At 41.6% G+C, this 24770-nt stretch overlaps 1 protein-coding gene across 8 annotated transcripts in view; it reads right to left on the bottom strand.

Moving 5' to 3' along the window:
- Positions 1 to 21760, bottom strand: part of DYNC1I1 (dynein cytoplasmic 1 intermediate chain 1) — a 200347-nt gene extending 178587 nt beyond the window's left edge. For 5 of the 8 annotated variants that reach the window (XM_068934907.1, XM_068934911.1, XM_068934913.1 and 2 more), the window contains exons 1-3: positions 21479 to 21755; positions 4193 to 4310; positions 1425 to 1539 (exon numbers count right to left, since the gene is read on the bottom strand). In XM_068934907.1, the coding sequence (XP_068791008.1) occupies positions 1425 to 1539; positions 4193 to 4300 (223 nt within the window). In that variant the 5' untranslated portion in view covers positions 4301 to 4310; positions 21479 to 21755. Of the gene's footprint in view, positions 1 to 1424; positions 1540 to 4192; positions 4311 to 21478 lie in introns of all 8 variants that reach the window. The other 3 variants (XM_068934909.1, XM_068934910.1, XM_068934908.1) reach the window with 3 other exon arrangements.
- Positions 21761 to 24770: the final 3010 nt, after the last annotated feature.

The following is a 24770-nucleotide window of genomic DNA, read 5'->3' as shown; positions in this document are numbered from 1 at the left end:
TATGCATATGTGAAAGGAGAATTAAAGCCTCTTTTGTATACTAATTGCCAGTGTATACACAGGGAAAGAAAGAGGATGAAATATTATTGTTTCACTACAACGAATCATCTTATATGTGAATTTTCACATTCTTTTGATAGTATCAAACATGAAACGATTTATTCAAGATACGAACTGATAATTTGCAACATGAATACATATGTGTTCAGTTTATCACATGATAAGGAAATATAATCCCATTTTTAGATACACATGAATGTTTTAAATGCTAAAATATTAAAAATTAGTCCGGTTTTATAATATCAGAATGTATAATTTACAAGACATGTTATGAAATACAAAAATAATCTAACTTGTCAGACAATTCTTCAAAGAACTGGTATTTAAAAAGTTCAGTCAACACATTGTAACTTATTAAAATAGCAACATATTTCAATAAATATTGATTGCTGGAAGTCAGGAATTGAAATCCCAGTTCAGAATGTCAACATCTATTTGTGCATACACCCAAGCATCAGTTTGCCTTCCTAAATCCTAAATCAAGGCTTCAAAATTGTGTTGAATTTTGTGGTTTTCCTAAATATTACAGGCAAGAGTATTTCTGAGTAAAACCCAACCCCAATGAATTTAATGACATGGTGTGGTATCTCCAGTAGGGCCAAGATTTCAGCTAGACCACTGAGGAGGTTTCTGGATTAAAGGGAGAGGAAAGCACACGAGAAAGAAAAAAAATTCTCACTTTAGGGCCAACTAATAGGTCAGATAACTTAAAACATTGTAAATGTAAAACCTATTTACATCAAGGTAACCAATATTCAGATATTATAAATTTTGCCAAATGTATTTTTAAACTGAGGACTTTAGATTCTAGAACTAAAATGACAAAATCAAAAAAGCAGTAAAGCAGGTGAAACCACATCTAAAATCTATAACAACGATCTGCTGATAAGTCTTTTGATATTTGTGATTTGTCTTTTTATTTCCCCTCACCCTCCTCGGAGTTTTCCTTGATTTTTTTAAAGAATTCAATAGGAGCTCCCACATGACTATGCTCCTCCTTCCTTTATGCAAATATTTAATCTGTACTGAAGAAACAAAACTTGGGGCTAATGAAGTACAGCATTTATAATATTATTTTGTGAGTTGTCAGATAGTTGTGAGAGAGAAAAGAAATCGCTACTGGTATGCAAAGGTAACCTGCATTATCTTCACAAAAAATTCTTCAAGAAATAGCAGAGAGGTATTTGGCAATGATAAATACTCAAAATGCCATGAACTGGTGTACATGAATGGTATGGTAGGCATTCAAACAGAAGAGTTCACTTCACTAATACAGCCAAAAATCAAAAAAGCAAAGCATGCTTTAATAGAATGCATTCATTGTGGCAGAGCTGAATGTTTTACAGTATGCTTCTCTTAAATACCTAGAGGTGGTTCTGGGGATATACCAATGCTCTGTAACAAAGCTTCTGTCTCTCTTCTTTTGCGGTCTAAGTCAGAATCTTCCTGAGCTGGCTCCTTCTTCTGCTGTAGATCAGCCTGAATTAAACAAAAAAAATCCAAAAAATACAGTTTCATTCACATATACTCAGGCTCTTGCAATTAAGCAAGTGGAGAATATTTATAGGAATCATCGTCTAGGAATGCTATGAAATACACTTAATCCACCACTATGCTTAGGCAGCTCATTTATACTGTATTTATTAGTAATATTTTCCCCTGTATGCATGGGAAAACTGATATTTGCAAGGACCTTTGCAAGGATTTTTACAGCACACCGATGGACGTGTTTTGTCTCTTACTTTTCAGATGCAGCTATTTTGTAGAAAAATGGGAAGTCAAAGAGTTTTGCTGATTCCACATAACACCATTTAATATACTGCAAATGCCAATAAGTCAACTGATTCAGCTAAGAAACGTAAGACATTTCAGTAAGAAATGACCCTAACAAAAATCATTTCAGTAGCAAATGACCCTAACAAAAATCATTACTCTGCCTACAAATGGCCCCATTCCTACCCTCTCTGGGATCAAGAAATAACATTCCAGTCAACTTCAGTGACGAAGTTAAAGGCCTCTGCTAGGTCCCAAGTACTTGTTGGAAGGAAAAAATATTTTCTCACACTTCAACATCTAGCAGGAGCAAAGAAAGGAACTAAAATGTCTGAAATAGGATTTGGGCAGGTCTGGGCACCAACAGTCAAAACACAAGGTGACAAGGTCCACAAGACCCCTGCTGCTTAGCTCAGACACCTACATTTACTTGGAGCTCCCACACATTAGCTTCTCTCTCTGACCTACTGGGATCCAGGAGGAGCAACATTTGCATTAGCCAGAATCCCTTGTATTTGGTACATCATTCCCCAATTTAGTAGGGTGGATAGAAAATGCCTGTACCCCAGCCTAGTGGTTAGAGTACTCTTTCCACTTAAAGAAACAGTCCTGCAGCCTTTAGCCCAGGCAGATAAGGGAACTGAACCCATTTTCTGCGTCCTAGTCCAGTGCAGCAACCAGCAAGCTACAAAACAAAACGCAAGTGGTCATGCCTATCATCTTGTCATGTCTTAAATACAGCAAACCCTGCATAGTTCTGGTAGACAATGTCTGGCAATACCTATCTCGATATTCTGGATCATAAAAAAGTTGCTTCTAAATTGGCTAGTCCTATTTAGCTTTCACCACAAAACCAGAGCATAGGGCACAGGGGACTTGCACAGTATTTTAGACAATTGTTGATATTGTTTTGTGCACACAGAAAAACCTTAGAGTTCAGAAGCATCCCCAAGTTCTCCAGTTTAGACATAGGCAAGATGGGAAAAACAGTTTTCTTTACTTCTTTTACAGACAAAGGCGAAATTCAGGTATATCCCTTTGCTCAGTTCTTCCTATGGAGTTGCCTGAAGTATCTCACAGTAAGAAGGGTTTTAGATAACTCCTCTATGACACTGGCTAAGGCTAAGCATCTAACTCAATATTAGACTTCATACTTGGAGGCCAGGCACTCCAAGTTAGGCATCACAGCACACCACAGTTAGGCACTGCAGCCTAATTTGTAAGCTGCATGTCCTTAACTGGATCTGGCTATCAGGGTCAGCGGAAAGTTCCAGCCACCACACGATCTCCACGAGGCATATCATCAGAGGCAGGGGACAAAGGCAAGGACTTAATAGCTTCCTGGAGCCATTGGCTTGGCTCCTTGCTCTCTAATGCATTAACGTGCTAGTAATGACTACTAAAAATGTTCAAGTCCCACTTATAGAGGACTCACCTAGAGGCTCTGGGAGCCTCATTGGGGTATTTGTTAGCAATTGCACAAAAATGCCTCAAATAAAAAAAAAAGATTAGAAAGACAACCACAATTGGAACACTGATTTCTTGGATCACATCACATTTCCACAATAATTCTATGAAATTCATGTACAATATTAAAGTGTCAGTTTAAAAGGAAACCAGTTATTAGTAAAGGATAACAGGTGCTTTAAACTACGATAAGTGTTGACATTTGAAGGAAAAGAAACATAATCACTTAATGCTTCTCTGACTTTACATGAAAATGAATATCCATTCCTTGTCAATTCTCACCTCTATTTCACTAAGTGACTGAATAAAAAGAAGTATAAATCCCTTAATGAAAAACCTAGTGCATATTGCCAAGGACAAATAAACTAATATGTCAATCAAACTTTAACAGAACTGAAAGATGCACCCATGCCAGGAGATGAAAATGCAATTGCAATTATGTTTTACTTTACTGGAGAATAATAATTGTAAATCTGTTACCTTAGCCAGTAATCAAGCTAGTCTTAAGAGTACAAAAATACGTATTTAGATTGTAATGGCTTGAAAAAAATGTGAGCCCTCTTTGTGTCTTCCCCACTCTCCACTCCCTTTCCATTGAAGAAAAGCCCAGGAAAAAGCATTGTGGCAAATCAATTTTTCTTTCCACACGCACATGCCCATCATGTTGTCTAAATTCTTGTCAGTTGACAGCACATTGGATTTAAAAGCAATTCCCTCACCCCAACTTCCTTGACTAAAAATAAGCATTTTGATTTTAAGGTTCGGCTGAGGTGGGTTTAAGGCTCTTGTTCCACATGACAGGTACCTTGGACTACACTATACCGAGATGTCAAAACCTCAGCAAGGCCCCTCTGCAAGCATGAACTATTTCAAAGAGCTTTTGCATATTTACCTCCTTCTTCTTCCTCTCTTCTTCCTTTCGCTTCTTCTCTTCTCTTATCTGGGCCAAACGCTGCTTTTTGCGCTCAAGTTCTGCTTTTAAGTCACTTTTGTCTGACATTTTGACTCTGCTGCAAACAAAATGAGGGAAATCAAGGTGAAAACAGAATTAAACGTTTTCCCTATTTACTGAAAAATGTATTTAATTATACCCAAAAGAGTGCTTCTAAAATTGCTGTAAATATATGCTCATATAAATGCTGGCCCTTGGACTACACTGACATTGTAGAAAGCAGGATATTTGTTGGGCAAGTTTTATTTTAAGAAATTATCCCAGAACATCTCAAAACATGGAATATGTTTCCAAATTACATTTATTAGAAAATCACCTCTCAAACTCATATTTCTCTGCTGTTCAAAATAATGCTTTAAAGCTATTATGAACTGAAGCTAACGCCTTTTGTCTTCCACTGGCTTCAGCAACACTCTGCCAGACCGTAAGGCCCAGATCCACAGACGGGTTTACATTTTAAGTACAAGAATGAGATTCCCCAAAACAGCCCCTAATCTATTAGACGACTAGGAATTTTATGGGCAAAACCAGAAACCTCACAGCTTTTGCTTCTGCACATGCCCGGAACTGTCCTGTCACATTCCACTATACAGCCACACACAACCTGCCAGCTCTGCTTCAGCGTCCTCATTCACATATTCACTCCTCACAGGAGCACGCTCAACAAGCTATGAGCTACTCTCTGTGGGAGTCTCCTCCACCCTCCTGGGCCACTGAACCAAAAAGCCTGCAGGCATAAAAGTACAAAACCAGTAACCTAACAAATCTCGACCTTTCTCCAGCCAAGTGGCACACTTTGAACAGGAAAGTGTAGCCTAGCTCCACCAACAGGCAGTAGCCTTGGGTTCAGATCATCTTTCCAAGAAGTAGATGTGCCTCATACTCCTGATATGTGGTAAGCCCACTCAAATAAGCAAACATGGCACAAGGATTTCTTCTTAGCTACTCAAAGACCCCACCACCACCATCCCCATTTAGTCTTAAACACAGCTCTCCACAGGGAAGTGATAAGAAGCCATGCACACACTTCGTGTTTTGAATCTTTGTCAACCGATGCTGCCGTTTAAGTAAGCCCTTAAAATAAATGCTAAGGAGATACAAAGTCACACCGTACAGAAATAGGGCCAGATCTCTAAAGAACATACAATACCAACCCTTCCTATAGTGTTTAAACCCTACCAGTGTTGCATAAATCCAAAATTGAAATCACATATAATTTATTCAGCCTGTAATATAACAGTTATTATGGGTTGCCATCTAAGTGTATCAGAACAGATTTTCTCATTAGAACTTTCCTTCAAAGATGGTCCTGACTAATACAGACCTTCATGGAAAGAGTTAATCATGCCCTTCCTGTATTACTAATTCACACATCAGTGACCACATCCACCACGGCAGCTCAGAATCAATCAGATCAATGGCAAGGCATGTATGTGCAACAGAAGTCTACTGTTTGCTCAATGCATGGGAAATTTAAATGGCAACTCTCCATTAATACTAACAAGAACTCCATCCAGTTTATTGTCTGTGTGGATTGAGAGTAAATCTACATGCTAAAAATGATATGACACTTCTACCCATCATAAATTCCTTTGCAGTCGTAAGCTTTCCTCCCCTCAAAATGGAAAAAGCATAATTAGTCCATGATATGGAGGATACTGCCAACAAAATGTCACCTGCATGTGAAACGCAACTCTGGCCCTAAATGCTTTGTTGTCTTGGCAAGCATTTTCCTTTAACGAAAGAAAAGAACAAAACGTAGAAACAAAGAGGAAAACATTCAGTGAAAATTAGAGGCATAGGGGCAGTGTGAGGGATGCCAGAAGGATCAGTGCAGATGTTTCTGCGTGTAGACCACATCACAGATGTTAATTCTCCTCACTTAAAATACCCAGCTTAAGTTCACCAGTAAGAATTTCAGAGCTGTCACAGGTTTGGCAGCTGTACTTTGGCAGAGCAGCCAGCTCTGGCAAGGCACCCTTCAGGTCCTTCAAGGCCCGGGGACTGCTGGCTCATTTACAACAACTCATAGTAAATAGTATAGCTAGCAGGAGCATCACATTGTCTAACAAACTGGACCACTGAGTGCGCTAGGCATATGCAGATGACCGTAACTTTTTATTCCTCTATCACTCTGATCCTGACGACGATAAATATTTTAGCCATTGTTTTCAATTTGAGAAAGAGAAATCAAAACTGTCAGAAAACTTGCATTTGATATTAATAAATCTAAGCACTAGCACCTTAAGCAACATTAATCTGTGTGATCAATTGAAATTAATTTTTTTAAGTAGGAAATGCCTGGAGAAGAATGTTAGCTTTTTAATGACAGTATAGGCAATATTTTGCCTACCAAACTGTGCAGGATTTGTGAGTCTCTCTCAGATATGGCTGAAATCCTGCTTGAAGTAATTTTCCTAATCTGTTGCCCCATTTGAATTCTGATTATGGAGTTACCCCTTAGAGCCCTTTGGATTAGATAAGAGTTTTCGCATCCTTTTAGTTCTGCAGTTTGGCAACAGAGCGTGAGATCCTGTTTCTATGCAGAAAATATGCAAATGTATTTTAAGGCTCATGACAGAAACCCTGAGGGGTTGGCTTCCCTTTCAAGCTGCTTGTCAGATATCAACAAATAGCTTCCTAAAAATTGGTTCCCTTAATGTCGGGGAAACTTACTAGCTTTTTCACCAATTTGAGCATCAACTATTTAGTCCTTAGCCCCTTCTTTACAAAGCTCCAGTCAAGGTGATTATGTTCTATTATAACTCTGTCCTATTTTTAACAAAACAGATCTTATATACAATAAAGATGACATATTAAATTTCATCTGAAGAACGTTGCTGTTTTGAATTACACAGACAGAAAATCACCTCAAGTCACTTTCTTCCTGCATATATTACAGTAATTCCTTAGCCCCCTAAACAGCTATCAACCTTCCAATGAGCTGCAAATTTGCTATGTATGATTTTAGAACAAACTGAACACTGAGAATATGTAACCACCTTTCTCAGATGTCAGCAAGTCAGCAGACAGCAGTGAGGCAGTGCGCTGATTTATTCAGCACTGTACTTGGCATTAACCATGGAGTTAACATGCTGTATTCATTCCTGGGAACAAATTTCTAATAATCACTATTTTGTGTGCCAAATTACATGCCACAGGAAGGGAGATCGCGGCAAACAATAAAAAAGATTTACTGGTAAAATTCTCTGTGGTGCACAGTGACAGCGCAAGGCCTATGATAACCTAACCTTCCACACATTGGTCAGAGGGAAAGGGTAAGGAGCACAGTTTGCACAGAAGCAATGAAATTGCCCACCTGGAAGAAGGAATGCATATGGCCTAGCACACTGAACAACGTATAAAATATCGAAATAGTTCAATGAAATTGCCCACCTGGAAGAAGGAATGCATGTGACCTAGCACACTGAACAACGTATAAAATATCGAAATAGTTCTCCTAGCAGGGCAGCAGCCTGTGACTCTCCTCTTCCAGGTAAGATGTGTAATCTTAAGATAAAATTTTGTTTCATTTGGCCCACTTTACTGCCAAGTGACGCAGTTTTAAAAGGGGAGTCCTCCCATTCCAGAACAGCTTTCAGCCCACGTGCTAAGAGAAAGGTTCTTGAGCTGTAACAGGACACGTGGCTGTGAGCTACCTTGCCCAGAGGAGAACGTTTGCCTGCACCTCCCATACGCTGTGGGAATTCTTCTTTCTTAGAGCTCCTGCATAAAGGAGTCTGCTCCTGCTGGCGTGATTTTTAATGAAACTGACTGCTGCATTTCAAGGAGATGTCACTTTTCCCTGTATGCATTAAACATGCCCCAGAGTCCTCTCTCAGACTTAGAAACACAGCCAATTCCACTTAATCAGGAAAGGGCAGGCCATCAGACCTGTCAGGCTGACAGCCACCGGGGCATGTGCAAAAGGAGAGCCAAGGCTTTTGAAGGCTGCATTCACCAGCTTGGTCATCTACTGGACTCATCTCACTAAATCTGGCTAGTCACAATGAAGATGCAGAGGCGTCCACTACTGCCAGTGCAGGACTAACCAATACAGTCTGGCTAGCCTAGGATGCGATTCTTCGTCTCCTAAAGCAGATATCCAAATAAGAGCTAGATTAACTGTGCCTCAGAATCACCAGTTTTTCTCCAATGATGATAGTGTGAGCCCTGAGTGATTAGTTAAACTCTAGAAATCTTCATTGTAAATATCTAAAACTGGGTGAGATGAATCCTGCCCCTAATATCCTCCCAGCAGGTTCTTTTTCCTGGCAGTGTGTGAAATAGATCTTTGGAAGGCCATTTATATTATTTTAAAAATAGTAACAGTGTTTGTGCAAACTTCTCTGCTGTACAAAACATACACAGAACTACTCCACTAACGTTATCATAGAGGTAGTATCATCTCATGATCATTTTTTTAGTGGCAGCAGTAAAGCACGTAAGATACAAACAACAGTGTTTAGCCTCAGTTTGACTAAAAGCCATGCAAGACCATTTATGAGTCAATAAAGACTTACTACCCTTTTATAATAACTTACAGGATATTAATATTTAATCAATATTAAATTATTTGAGTATGCATTTTACAAACCACTTGTATGAGCATTTAACAGCAAGAACAACTACGGCATGTAAAGAGGTTTACTACAATTAAAGCCTGAAAATCACAGAACTAATTGTTACTTTCAAGAGTAATAAAGCCACAAAGTTACAGAAGTATAGCAGCAGCATATTTACACAGACTGGACTAAATATAAGAATCAATAAGCACAAAGTGCCCAATGTCTAATGAAAAAGTAACAAAAAACAGTCCGAGAAAATGATGGCAGTGCAAATTTCTATAAGCAGAAAAACAAAAAAGATACAGCATCTCCCTCCTTTAAAAGCCAGTACTTGATTTCTCCTAGAATGGCATCCAGCCAGTGTGACATCATTGAGTTCGTCTGAAAAGAAATATAAGTATATTCAAAGTTAGTAGGAGATACGAAATTCTACAGATTTTATCACTTTTTAGTGTTCTGGCGATTTTTACATGCTGTTCTTCTAACAACACGTAGTACAGTAAAACTATAGTTACCGTTTCACAAGCCTCAAAATCTTTTTTTGCATGAGTTCCTATGTTGTCCTCTTTGTAGTTATCTCTGCTGTGATTAGCAAAAGGTTCATCAAATAGTATTACACATGGCATTAATCAGTAGGTATAATTAATTATAAGTAATACATTTTTCTCCGATAAATAGGCAAGATCTAATACTTGTCTAGTAACCAGTTATTCTTGAGTCCAAGACTGCAAAACAGTCTTTCAGTTTGAAAGGTAAATCGATAATTCCTGGTTTTAAAAAATAGCTTTATAGAGTGGGAGTACCATTACTATTGAAACTATTATATATTGAGTTTTCTGCTGGAAGAAATGATTCGTGTCTATTATAGACCATATTTGTCTCTATTTTGCATAAACTAACGCATTTCCCATAGCTAGGAATATTATCCGTTTTTACAACAGAAAACATTCCTGTGAGACCTAAGACTCTCACAAGTGGAAAATGTGCATGCAAAGCATGAAACTGTACAAAGTAGATACAAATCTTTGGTGAGCAGGAAACTAGAGAGCGCTGTTACCCTAGCATAAATGCATTCTAATCCATGGTATTCATTTGAAAATAATGTATGAAACACAGTCCAAACGGGTGAGAGGAGCTAAACTTATCTCCTGGCAAGAGGGGCTAAACTTATCTCCTTGACAGCAACTTTTAAGTAAACATATGAGAACCTATTTGCATCATGTAACTTAATTTACACTCAACTTTAGTAGAGTAACTTAAATTCCTATGTTAAATAGGCATATTACTGTATACAAGATCAAAATAATGGTCAACTATTTGCAGTTGCAAAAACTTAGCATTTGCTGTATTTTATGGAATCTCCTGTGTGATGAATTCAGGGAAACACAAAGTAAAACTGGTGAGACTAAAAATTGTTTTTATATAACCTTTAGGCAAAACAGACAGACTTTTGGCACCACTTCCATGTAGTTATCTAAAAAAAAAAACATTTGTTAAGTGTTAGATTTCAGGGAATGTCCCATTTTTATTCTTCATTCTCTGCATAGTTCCCGCAGGTGGGCAAAGGTCTTGTACTTTGTTCTACAAAGCTTTACAAATCACAGCACCCAGAGATTTGGTACTGTGCTTCCTCCTGGTTGCTATGCAACAGGTCAGTGCATCTCTAGCCTGTTTATTTTGAGGCTGACAGGTTATAAGATATATACTCACAGCTGCTCAATTATACTTCCCTTGTACTCTACTACCACTTTATCTTTTCACTCTTGTTCTTCCATAATGGTACTTCTATAAATGAACTCAGGGCAGAATTATGAGATCCTTACAAAGCAGCATATAAGCAAAGCTCTAATATTGCCCATTCTTCCAGCACCAGGCTTACTGGCAATGAAGCATCACCTGCTCATCAGCCCATTCTTTCATGCCCCCTTTACCCTCCTAAATTTACCATGACCCTTTCAACTCGAACAAGCACAGTTCCATGAAAGAGTCATCAAGGTCGAAGAGAACAAGCTGCGGGCAACAACCAGATGGAGATAAAGCAAGAAACACATGACATTCCAGCTTGGATTATAATAACTGTAAGTAAATTACATATTAACAGGACACTATAGCAAAGCTGCCGCATGTTTCCCACCAAATATCCTCCTTTCCTATCGATTTCCTTTGTAACTGACTGAATGTACCACCTCAAAGAAAAACAGATTGTAAAGTAGGTCTTTTGAAGTGTCTTGGATATCTCCTAAATAAACACTAATGAGCACAGTGATAACTGCACAGTGATCTCAGATGTGGTGCTGTGAAATTATCCTCAGTGACACAAGCAATACTGGTCTGCACCTCCTCAGGATTTGATCCAGCAATAGTGCCCTAGTTACGTACAGCTGATGTTTTTAACAAAACAAGTGATCTGATCAACCGCGTGCCTGACAGTATTTTGATCTTGTGGAATGTAAGATTTCACTGCGTCCTTTGTCAGCCTCCTCTCTGTCAGCTTTTGTTTCTCTGTTACCTTTTACTGTTTGGCTGCAGTAAAATGTAGGGCTCCATATGTGGCTGTGGATATGACTGAAAATGGACTTAACCATGATCCTGAACCTTTGTGACTCCATATTTATGGGTCTTATTAGATGCCCTATAACATCATCTCTAAATTTCCCACGTTGCTTCAGAGCAAGTGACACAGCAGTATACGGCCAGCAATCTGATGCTTAAAGCCGTCTACCTAAACACGAGAAATGCATGTCCCAGTCTCTGCTTCCTAACTTAACCCAGTTATAAATATTGCCAGGCAAACAGATATCAAAGAACAAGGTATGCTGCTGACATACAGGTTTTACTGGAAGACTTACCCAGATATCAGTTCTTTCTAAAAAATATGCTTTGCTTTGCAGCTGGGGTTTGTGATATGCTAGTATGACTACAAAAATATAGGCTAAAACTACTACACACCAATTCAACACCTGTGAAATCAACATGCCTAAAAATCGAGAAAGCAGCAAATAGCTCTAGCTGTGAGAAATATGCAGAATATCTGGTACGAGCTCTTAAAATTTTCAGGGAAGCAATGTAGAGGATACATCGCTACCATTCTCTTTGTCCTTTCCAGAGCTTCTTTGACTGTAGTGACAAAGCAATGCGAATGACCTGAGCTATGATTTAGCCAATCATTCCTCTTCATTCATAAAAACAGAAAAAGATGTGTTAAGATAAAAACGCAAGATGATAAGTGCTGATGTCCAACAGCTATAAAGGGAAGTATAAAGAGCTGCAAAGAATGCGAACATGAGAGAAGAACGAGAACCAAGCCCACGATGTCTACACTGGGAAGATTCGCAACCATTCTTTGAGCTCCTTGTCCACAAGGAAGACTTAAATCTGTTGCAGATTCAGATCTAAAGACAACCAGTGACCTTTATCCGATATTTGACCCAGCAGAATACACTATGTGATATCAAGAGAGAGTAATATTCCTATGTGACATTCCTCATGATCACAGTGCCTAAAAGACCCAGCCAAGCTGAAGGCTGTACTGTGTTCAGTGCTGCAGAGACAAATAGTAAGGGACTGTTCCAGCCTTGAGGAACTTTTAATTCAAACAGCATAGAGAGAGAAATGAGGATTTACTCCAGTTTTTCCTAGGAAGAATTAGGGCAAATTAAGGCAAAGGGGTTAACGTCCCTCAGGGCCTGGTTAATGCAATGCCCAGCAAGGCCGTTTAAAGGCATCTCATCCTATAAAGATCCCCTCTTCACTCAGGCTTCTTACAGACATCCTGGAATGAAAAGCCATTGTGCTGAACAAGGTAAGCCTACAGTATGAAACCAGTTTTATACTCCACTTCTCCCTGGGAGTTTGGTACCTTATTCAGCCCTCCCAGAAGATGTTTACCTCCATTAAGAGTCACAGTCCACAAACCTTTCCTGAGAGTAGTCCAAAGCCTTTTCTTTCAAAAGAGTGAAGCAGGTCACCTCTTTCTTTTAGAAAACATTGACCAGAGAAAGAGTCTCCTAACCTCTTCTGTTTATCTTCTCCGTGATTAGAGTACTTCATCTAAAGAGGGGAAACTTTTTTTTTCTTTTTATTTTCTTGAGAGGACTGAAACCCATATCCCTGTGGTTGCTGTAGGCTAATGGATGGGAAAGACTAGAGGAATGGAGAGCGCATTCTTAACCACTGAAGCTACTTTCTATTAATTCCTTTTCTGCAAAGATTCATTGGACCAGAAGAAGCAGATGCAAGAAAGCAAACATTATTCCCTAACTGAGGCCCCTGGGTTCTGGTCTTTGTTTCAGGGTTGGTTTATATTATACCCAATGACTGGTGAATTTAAAATACAATGCTGTGTTTAGTGTCTGGAGCCTAGGACTGTGCCTTGTTGCTGCGTTCTTGAACTCTTGACTCCAAAGAGTCATTTCTCCTTTTCCCACATAGATTTAAGTGGAGCAGTATAAGTAGAAAAGACTGGGAAGGTGCTTACTGCAGTGTAACTATAACTTGATGATTAGGGCTCAGATGTAGGCAAAAGTCTCTTTAAGCAAAGGTAAAAATAACCTGAGACTCCTTTACCTTAGGTGAGTCCCCTTAGAACCAAGGTATACTAAAAGAGGGAGCACATGCCATCAACTACCTGTGTGCTCTACATGGAGCACACTTTCACAGATGGGCTTATGAAATGCAAACTAGATCAAGCAGCTTATGAGAGACGGGCAGCAGACACCCAGTTTGTAGGGTCTGGGGGTTTGAATATAAGAACATATTCAGAAGCAGAAGTCTAAGCGGAAAAAGAAGGTTTTTACAAATTTCAGGTGTTTCGAGAGTTAGGTGACAGCCAAGTAGAGACTTTGAGAACTGTAATCTGGGATTTTGTGTCTACACCATTTTGTCAATCTAGAGTTAACCAAGTTGCCCAGGCACCATAACAACTTCAAGTTTGGGGAATCCAGGTGCACTTCCCTGATTCAAGATGTGGGAATGCTCTGCACCTGAATCACAGCTTCCTGCCAGGGTGAGGCTGTCTGTGCGTGAACTCTTCTTCTCTACATGCCTAGGTACCTCTCCAGTGCCATCGTATCTACAGTCAAGACACCTGGCAAAGGGGCTGACTGAGAGCAGAAGCAAACAAGTCCCTGCATCTGAATGGTGGGGAATTAGGGCACTGGGGCACATGGCAGGACTCTCCCAGAAGGAGGCCTAGATGCCTCCACGATTCCAGCCTGGGAAACCAGTGAGACGTCACCAGCTCTCTTCAAAGGAGGAACCTGGTCAACCTTGCTGCGATAGGACATTTTGGGAAAAATCAATCAATCAATCAATCAACTTTATTTTAGGGAGTTCTGAAAATATGGGACTACCAGTGGTCCACAAGGCAATCACAAATGGTCCATGTCTGTCCCCAGCCATATTAAACAGTAAAATGTATAGTCTTATTGGCTCTCAGAGAAAGTTTTGAGGGTTAGGAGAGGTACATGGTTTAAAAACTCTGGAAACCATTGCAATACCACATGAGAGAACCCTGGATGAATAATACAGTTACCCCTTTAAACAAAAATGTACGTTATGCGATATGAGAAGACACAGCAGTCTTGCTGTTTTATAGATACTTCCTATATTTCTTATTTTAAGGAAAATAATAAAAAAATGGGAGGCCACTGACTTTAATTATGGTTGTGCCCAATTCTTCACTAATATTAGTGTGAGATCAGAAACTTTCTTGGGAAAATCTCTAATTAAAAGTCTACTAAATCAACACTTAGGAGAGATGGTCTTCAAAGTCAATACAAATATTGACTAATACTAACATTCTATTATTTTGCTTGAAAAGACTTGTATGTCAATGCAGCTGTCTGAAGTTTTGCACTTCCCAGTCCCCACGTTTATTGATATAAATACACAAGAGAAAACCACATATGTTATGTGCATAAAAGAAAGGCTGCTGTAAAACGTACGCAACACATTAGCTGCAACACGTCTTACTTGTTTCAGTCTTAGTTCCTTTCAGAGAATACAATTTACTGACATCTGTTTAATTCTATGCTTTAAAGATGAGAAAAAACTAAAGGGCTATAATTTGTAACTACCAGACAAAAATAGTACTGAATTTGCAGAGGGTGTTTTTAATATATTTGAAGAGACCCATAAAGGCTAAAAAACTAGGCTTTCCTCTGTTTTCTTGCTATTAATCAACTTTCTGTGAAAAAGAAAATCTTGTGGGAAATAATGGGACAGTTTTCCCACGGGCTCTTTCAGTACAAACAGAGAATGGCATCACTGTTTTTTGTCTTCAGTACAATACCCTCCTATCCCATCAACACAATTTTTTTGTATTATTATTACTGCTATGGAGATAGTGAAAGGCAGGAATACCACATTCACAGGCTTTGCCAAGTGCCGCCGATTACGTACATGAATAGCTAACTGCACACTAGGGGGTATGATTTGGGTCAGATTTCTTATTTCTTTCCAAAAGAATATAGATTTTTTTAGCCATTCATTCTTTAATGCACCACACAGCTTGCACACATACATATACATAACTTGAACTATCTTTTTTGGAGGGGGGCTCCAGAAGTATTTTGTATGTCTATGCAATGAAGACAGGCAGAAGTTGATAATCTGTAACAAACTGCTATGAATGCATACCAAAGCTCTATGAGTACTCTGAGCTAACCAAAAAAAAAAGTAAAAAGAAAAACAAATTTATTTAGGGGCAAACTGTGATCTGAAATCCATTAGGATTATGATACAAAATCCTTTCTGGTTGAACAACTGCTCAATATATTACTAGAAACTAACTCACCAAAATTACCCAATGTCATACAACTTTGAATAGTGTGATAAAATGGTGATTCTTTTATGTCACTTAAAGAGAATATAAACATGTATTATGAGGCAAGTCACATGAGTTTAAATAATCTCCTAACTGTGTTTGGTTAGCACCAAGGAAAACCTTTTTGGTGTTCATTGAGTGGGAACAGTCTTTAAATCAGTACAGACAGGTTCAAATACAAGGCATCATGTTAGACAGCAGTCTGGTTTTTTTTTCCCTTGTGACTCTGCTTCATTAAATATTCTAATTTCTAAAAATATACAACAGCAATCATTTGAAATGTCTTTGCCCCAATTACCAAGTGACCCGGTAACTACTCCAACCCTACTAGTGGTGGCCTAATATGCAAAACGGGAATCAGGGACTTGCCTTGAGTAGTATGGCTTTAATATCACTGTCTACACACTTTAAAAGCTAAGATCTGTGTTAATGGATACAGAGTACAATTTAAAGCAAAAGAGATCCACATTTTTCCTATATGTGGTCTGCGACCTATCAGTGATTAACTTCTAATACTAACTTAGCATAGTTTGGGGGAAACCTTTTTCTGTCAAATTCAATCTGAAAATATTAAAACCAAGCATTACAAAAGACTTGGGAGATAGGCAGATTAAAAGATAGATAAATAGATAAATAATGTACCTCCAGTCTACATGTTTATTTTTAATCATATTAAGCAGCTTTGTATCACTTCACTATTATTACTCCTCATTATCATAACTCCCCAGTTCTCTGAACTTCAAAAACAAAACACATCATGTCTTTCTACTGGGTTGAAGTGAAAATGAATAACTGAGGAGCAGGATTTGGAATCATTTGTACCACACCTTGGAAGGAGGTAGAGAAGAACTAAGGACTCAAAATCAGCTCTATCCCAGGGAGATGCGACAAAAGGTAAGAGATGAGAAGTGACACTAGATTAGTACTGAGGGAGAAACAAAGTAGGATAAGCCTCAAAGAGCAACAGAGAAAAAAGAAAAGAAATGAAAGGAGGAGAAGATATCACTGGAAACAAAAAGCCACATCTTTAAAAGATTCTCTGTGTAACAGTCTTCTGGTGAGTGGCAATAAATGAACATGCTTCCTCTGCTGAATTACTCATTAATTATTCTAGGGCCAGACAGAGACAGTCCCCCAGCACCTGGGGAGGATACAGCATACAACCATACAGGTCCATAAGGGCTTCAGGGAGGTTTTGCACCTCAGGACGACATAGCCTAGTCTATCCAGGCCAGGCAAGGCGATCTGCAGGCATGGGCGCAGTATCAGGTATGAAAATAGGAGAACACAAACTTTTACTTTAACTGCCAAGAATCACATGAGTCATCTGAGCAGTGATTGTTCATCAGGCAACACAACCACATGCATACACACAAAGCACAGGACCTTATCCAAAGTCCATTAAGTCAATGGAAAGACTCCTGTTGACTTCAACAGAGTGTGGAGATGTTTCACGGCTTTCAAACAATAGCTGGTTCCTGACATCGCTCTAGAGACCAGATTTACCCCTGGAGAAGTCACAGAGAAATGCCTCTTACTCTCAGGAACAACAGGACTGAATCCTCTGCCCTTAATCCCTGCAGAAACTTCAACATGACACTACAGCGTGCTACCCACAGAACATTTCCAGAAACGCCATTCCTGCGTCACACCTTCTGTTGCTGCAGTGTACTCTAGCGCACTCACCAAAACAATTTTCCCTCAAAAGAGAAAACAAATGTCTTGAAGAATTCTATAGCCACACCGCATGTAGATTTTGAGAGACAAAACATTTTGTCCCTTTACCTGTTCCTGTGACAACTGGGACTATCAAAGGTCTCAATACATGGTCACTAAGGGAGAGTAAAGGAGCAGATGGAGGATTTAGAAGGATTCCACAGGAAACAGTTGCCCGTCTGCTTACATTCGGTATTTTTAGCAGTTGTGGTGTGAAGAAAATAACATGACCTCTGCTGGCAAACAATGCAGATGAGGCAGACGGTCACCCAAGCCATTAGACTGGGTTAGGTCACTTGCAGAGATGATCTAGATCACCTAGTCATCTGGGTCCACTCAAATGTGTTGCCAAATGTAAGATTTTATGCACAGGAAGAGGCCATACGTGCAGGTTATGGCTTGCATCATGTGGGGCAATGATTCTGAGGAATTCTTAGATGTGCTGAAGAGCACTTTTCACGGCAAACAGCTTTAAGCTCAGAGGAAGTGGGACATCATAGTTCTCACTGATGATCAGAGGTGTCTTGCCTCTGTAAAATCTAGTGACTCTCACATCAGTCCGCTTCACGGCTTCCCGCCCACCTTCTTGGAAGTAGCCATTTCTCAGAAAAGTTGGCAAAACGATGCCATCTCAAATGCATAGGATTAGTATTGGGGGAGCAAGCTTATGTATACTGCCTCATTTTGAGTGCTTACAGATGGCCAACAAACAACAGCCCCCAAAGTAATGTTTGATGAAAAAGAGGTAGGACAGCTTTAGATGTAATTACTGAGTAGCAAAAAGGACATACTGTGTCTATCTGAGGCTTAATCTGAGCCAGTGTTGCACTGAGGCTGCCATCTCAGCTCTTCAGGCACTGTTTTTTCAGATTGTTCAGATTTTCTGTTTTTTTAAACAATGTCATTTCTGCATTACCATTTCTACCTGCTTACATAGGTCAGCAGACTAGAAGAGCATATGATTCCTCCAGTGGAAAGCAAACTCCCTTGTGGACACATAAATGGGTATTCTTGTGGACACATAAATGTGTATTCACCTGTATAACTTGTGTTGCTCAGATTAACTAAAATAAGCTATACTGGCAAAAGCACAGTTTTACTAATATGAGATGCATCTGTACTATGGGCACTTTGCCAGCACACTCCATCAGTATCCCTGATGGAAGATGTCCCTTTTATACATACAAACGAAGTCTATGGTCATCAGAGTTTATTTTGTTTATGGTTTTCTAAATTAAAATTTGAAAATATCATGTCAGTACTGCACTAAAGCCATAATCTGGCTGTGGCTGTAGAAAGCCTGAGACCATGCCCATTCATCTCAGTGCTAGGTATTTCAGTGTTAGCTCCCTGTAACTTCCCTGAAAATTAAAGCACATGGGTAGGACAGGGAGAATCTTATTGTTAAGATCCCACCAGCATCTCCAAGTAGTAGCTCATTTTGGCACGAGGCACGAGTGACTCCAAAAGATTCCTAATTACTATTTCTGGTTTTAGTCAAACCAAACCAAAGGAGTGCAGTAGGGTACTTGAGGCTTAGCACTAGTTAATAAGCCTGAGTAGTCCCAGAGAGAGAGCCTGAATGTATTTAAACCTCCTGAGAGGAAGTCAAGTTTGAGGAGCTCAAAGATCCTGCATAATTACTTGATTAGCATAAGTTGGTGAAGCTTTGAAAAACAGCATTTTCTTTCTATTCCCTGATTCTTTTCTATCTCACTCCTTTATCTTTTTCACTCCTAGCCCTCTTCCCCTTCATTGTCAAGTATACTGCAAAGGTGAGACCTGCTACCACAAGAGGTTGTGTCCAGCTCTAGCATTTCCTCTCTATTTTCTTGCGGATTGGAAAACTGACGGCAGTAAGGAATGATTCTGGAAACCTGTCTTACTAAAGAAAAGGAAAACAACTTAAGAGACTCGATCTATTAATTTATTTGAAACCAAAGTAGATAAGTTCTTGGAGCAACGTTTACCGCTACCTAAGCTAATGAGAGTTGTTAATTCAAGGCTTCAATCTATGAGGGAAGACATAACAGGATCCAGTGCCAGGAACCTGAAGCTGGAAAAAAACAAACTGGAAAATAAGCAAATGCATTTCAGTGGTGAAGAAATTAGCCACTGAAAGGCATCACAAAGGGGTGCAGTGCGCTGCCCTCTCTTCTACAGAAAGAGCTGGAAGCTCAGCTTCTTAATTTAAGATCTGCAAGATAGAAAAGAGTATATGCCTGAATTATCCTTTGAGTACACAGATTTCCAAACTGAATAAACACTGCATGTTTTGGGCGTGGTTCTACTGCTGCTGCTTTTAAGAAGATTCTTAAAGTGCAGACAAGAAGGCACTGCAGTTAATGCATTTTAGGGTAGATCAATCTGAGGCAGAGGTGGTTAGAGCTAATAGAAATATAGCTAATTCAGATCTGAACAATCCATTGCACCTTCACATATCTCGCATAATGTAAGGCCCTCAGAAGTCTTTCAAATATCAAGGAAGAGCATAGCAAGTCGCAATCCTCAGAATAGTCTATGTAGATAGAAGATGCAGTGGCAAGGGCAATATGATCTGTATTTTCATGGACTACAGATTGTCGTTTTCAGGAAAATACCATGGAACAGAGGATGATTATGAGATTGAGCACTCCCAAGGGAACAGACCTAGGTGCTGTCTCAAGGCAGTGAATAATTATGTTCATGCTGAGGAAAATCAGTCTTGCTGAGAAACACTACACAGAAATTCTAGAAAGAATGTTATCCACCCTCACGAAGTGTGGGGATTGCTACTAGAGATGGCCTCCAAAACGGAAAGAAAGTAAAAAAAAAGGAACTTAAGAGAACCAGAAAGGGAAATATATGCCTCCTTCCCATAAACTTAACAAGAACAAATGAGGCACTTTAACCAAGCACACTGGTAGTAACAGCAGTGTTACAGCAGTCCAAGCAGACACTTGGATAAGACCATCTCTCAGGAGAGAGGTGCACAACCCTAGACTTGGATTTCCATTCTGAAACAGATATTTTGCAGCATTGCACTTCAGAATATTAGAATGATTTCAGGGGCAGTTTAATGTCCTCATGCAGAAGCGAAAAGCTGACAAAGCCCTATATGTCAGGATGAATTACCAGGTGCAGGTGGCAAAGGTATGTGCCAACTTCATGTCAGGTCTTTCCATTTCATCCCCACCATAATAGGAGGGTACATTGCTTTGTCTGTTTAGAAGCCTTATATGTATTTATGGCTGAATTTTGTGTTTTCTGTCGATGCTAATAGTGATAGAAAACCATATTTTGCTACGGACAGTAAAACAGGAGCTTTATCTGGGAAATTTCTAGGGGCTTTATGCTATATGCTGACCCAGGCAAATTCCTAGAGGGATGCAACTGTAATAACATCCCGTTGAAAATGTATTTCAATTGACTACTAGGGGGAAAAGGCCTCTCATTCATTCCACCCTTCTCTCACCCTTTTCACCCTTTTGAGGAATTACTTTTGGAATTGGCAAAGGCCAAATTCTCCATCTGTCTGCTGTCTTTGTGGACTTAAGAAAACCTGCTGTTGCTTTTTTGCACTGAAAAAAAAAAAAAAAAAAAAAAGCATGGGAAACTTTTTCCCCCCTCCGCTTTTGCTTTAACCTGCTCAGCGCCGAGGCAGGAGCCCGGCAGCCCGCAGCAGCCCCGCGGGGAGGCGCAAGGACCCCGCCGGCCGGGGGAGGCCCCGGCACTCCCGCAGGTGTCGCTGAGGCCGGAGGGGTTCAGCGCAGCCCCCCCGCCCCAGTCCCTCACCCGAAATGGGTGGGAAAGCCCCCGTTAGGTCATCCAGCCCATCGGCGGGCCAGGACAGGCCGGCTCCCCCGGCGGGCCCGCTCACCCCCCGGCCCGGCGGCTCAGCCCTCGGCTCGCTGCGAGGCGGCGGCACCGCCAGACCTCGCCGGCAGCTGCCCAGGCGGCCGCGGCCGCGGGGCCGCCGCGCACCCCGCGGAGCCGGGGCCGGGGCCGGGGCCTCCCCCCGGCCCGGCTGCGGCTGGCGCCGGGCACCGCCGCGGAGCCACCGCCGCCGCACGGCCACGTCCCCGGCCCGGCTCCCGCCGCCCCGCGGGCGCCTCCGCGGCCAGGGCGCAGCCTTACCTCCGCCGGCGCCCCGCAGCCCGGGGGAAGGACGCCCGAGAGCCCAAAAGGCTGCTGCTCCCGCCGCCGCGGCGGTGCGTGGTGCCGCAGGACCGCCGCCGCCGGCTGAATGTGCTGTCTCACGCTGGACAGGCTCCTCCCGAGAGCTGCCGCCTTCCTCCTCCTCCTCCTCCTCCGCCAGGCCCCCAGCAGCGACACCCCCCGCCGTCGCCGTCGCCGTGCTGTGCTGCAGCCCAGCGCCCGGCCGCGGCCGGGCGGCGAGGGCTCCGGCCGCCGCGGGGCAGGTGTCCGCCCGCCCCCCCACGGCCAGCGCCGGCCCCGCCGCGGAGAGCGGCCCTGGGCGGGGGGCTGCGCCCCCGCCGCGGCTCTCTGCCCCCTCGGGACCAGCGCCCCTCCGAAATGGGCGCCGCCCGCTGCTCGGAGGCCCCCTCGCTGTCACCCCCACAGCAGCCTGGCCATCCCCCCCACCCCAACAGCCTGGCCATTCCCCCCCCAGCAGCCAGTCCATCCCCCCCACCCCAACAGCCTGGCCATCCCCCCCTAACAGCCAGTTCATCCCACCCCAACAGCCTGGCCATCCCCCCCTAACAGCCAGTTCATCCCACCCCAACAGCCATGGCCATCCCCTCCACCCCAACAGGCAGTCCATTCCCACCCACCACAGCAGCCTGGCCATCCCCCCCCCCCCCACACACAACAGCCAGGCCATCCTCCCCACAATGGACTGGCCATCCCCCCACAACAGCCTGCCCATTACACCTACAGCAGTCGAGCCCTCGTGACCACAACAGCCTAACCATCATGACCGCAGAGGTTTAGTCATCACCCCCACAGCAGCCTAGCCATCACAGCCGCACAAGCCTAGCCATGATCCCCACAGCAATCTAGCCGTTACCCTTACGGCCGCCTAGCCCGGTGCCTTGAGGGTGCCGGGCTCCCACTGGGGCCCTGTCCCACCAGGGAAGAGCTCCAGAGCAGGGGACGATACCTGACCGCTCACGGGTAGACTCGCCAAGGCTGCCGAAGGTGGGGGTTTTGGTCCAGTCCCGGTTCTTCAAACCACTCCTGTGGGGACAGAAGCCAGAAGGGAGGCCTGGCTCCCTGCACCCGCACAAGTCCATCTCCTGGGGGAAAGCAGCAAAGTGGGGCTGTTGGAGGTAGCCCACGTCTCCTGTAGGTCACATCCATCCCTGGTGCAGATAACTCAGCTTCCCTCTCCCTCTTTTTACATGCACGTGCACTGCCTCCATTCAAAAGGAAAACACAAGCCCTTTGGTAACATCATTTGTTCTTTAAACACTTGAAATCCTGGGCATATGACCCACTGCTCTCCAGGCCTTTGGTCAGAGAGAACAGGAAAGGTATAATTTTGAAATGTGTCCTTGGAGCCACATTTACTTTATTTTTGTGGGAAACACTAAATCCAGCCATTGTCATTACAGTTCCAGAGCCTGTCCTTATAGGAGCGTGGTATATCCAGACCACTGAAAAGCCATCAAGGATTCACATCACATCCTGTTCCTGTCAGACCCAGCTGGACCGCATCTGGCCAGAGGGCAAAGAACTGATAATGAACAATGGCATCCATTGCTGGTCAGGACTCCACGATGAAATAATGGTTCCTCAATTTACCTGGAGTTGAAGCAGTGACAATTCATATCATGCTTTCCCATAAGATTCCTTAAAGAGCAACATCGTATGCTTGTGCAAGCTGGTGTGGTGTGTGTGGAAAAGAGGCTTTCAAATGTGCAATGATTTTAAATGCACAATTTGGAAAGTTTCAAATTTGGGGCCCTCAGTTTGCAGCTCTATCTGAAAATAAGGCCCTTTCAAAATCAGACACTCAGAATTGAGCTTCCCAAACTGCTGGTTGCTTTTGAAACTGTTGGCCTTAGTCTCAGCTTTAGGATACATCCCGTGGGATTTGTTTAGGTTTCTTTGGATTGTGTGTCACTTGCAAATTCCCTGCAAACTCAGCTGACTCATTTAAATTTGTTCGTGATTCGTTTCTAAGGGGGCTTTGGGGTCATTTAGTATTCCTGAGTTGACAAATCAGATTGGTTTTTTATGATGCCTGACCTACTATTGTTAATATGATAGTTCCCAAAATGTATCAGGCATTTTTCAACACAAAGGAGCGCAGTGTCTCTGCCCTCTGGCATTTTGACTGTGAAGGTCAAAAATGTACAATTTAGTAGCATTTTCTTAACTATTTCACATTAAGTAGCTATAAATTAAAAATTACTTAAGTATTATTTATACATCATAAATAGGTCTTCAAAGCTTGTTGAGCCCTACATTTTTGTTACAAACCCCAAGCCCAATGGCACACAATTTTGATAATTGTTAAATTCACATTTTTGGTTTAGGCTAGATGGGTAAATCTCATACTTGCCAGAGGTGGTTTACTCCTTTCAAAGTACAAAAATGAAGCACTGAAATTGAAATGTAAAGAAAAAGGTGAGAAAAAAAAATCCTGGGAGTATAATGAAAGATGTGGCCAAAAGTCTGTTGAATAATCGCGAAATCTATATAAAAGAGTTTGGAAAGAACTTCAGTGACCAGGCTAGTACAAAGATTACACAATTTCTCTTCAAAATCAGCTATTGTGAGGAGATTAGGAGGAAAGCAAGTCTATCTATGTATTTTTGATCTTAATACTGAAAAAAAGCTTTGGGCACACACACACACACACACACACACACACACACACACACACACACACACACACACACAAAAACCAACTACTCTAGTTAGAGTTCTCTGAAGGAATCAGTATTTTCCCTAAAAGCAATGCTCTCTTCTCTTGGCCGTCACTCACACTCTTGTCTTCCCTAGTCTTCTACAGCATAAGCTCTTGTCATTTTGGTGGAATTCTCGTTCTAAGGAAACAAACTGTGTTATTATTCATCTTACAAAGCATAGATAAACATCTTTATTTTCATTTTTTACAATAAGTCATTCTGATCAATAATATCTTCTGAACAGCATTTCATGAGAAACATCCAGTCCTTTTAGTACACACTAGGATGTGTACTAATTTTGTATTTTACAAAATCCATAATATTATCCAACTAGTAATATTTAATTACCAGGTAAGTGCAAAGGATGGATGATACTACTTTCAAAACTTGAAATTTAAAGTTCTCACCCTATGAATTCAGAAAGTAGTTATTCTAGTCTCAAATGCATTATTATATCAACAGAGGGCAAAACAGTTAGCAGTTATGCATGTCTGACAAGTTGCTTTCTCTCCAGCAGGGGTCAGTTTTACATGGTGTCATCTGAAGAG

Source organism: Struthio camelus, chromosome 2 (assembly GCF_040807025.1).
Source record: "Struthio camelus isolate bStrCam1 chromosome 2, bStrCam1.hap1, whole genome shotgun sequence".
In the NCBI taxonomy this organism is placed as follows: Eukaryota; Metazoa; Chordata; class Aves; order Struthioniformes; family Struthionidae; genus Struthio; species Struthio camelus.
The sequence above is the reverse complement of the archived record's forward strand: the minus strand, read 5'-3'. Positions and strand labels throughout refer to the sequence as shown.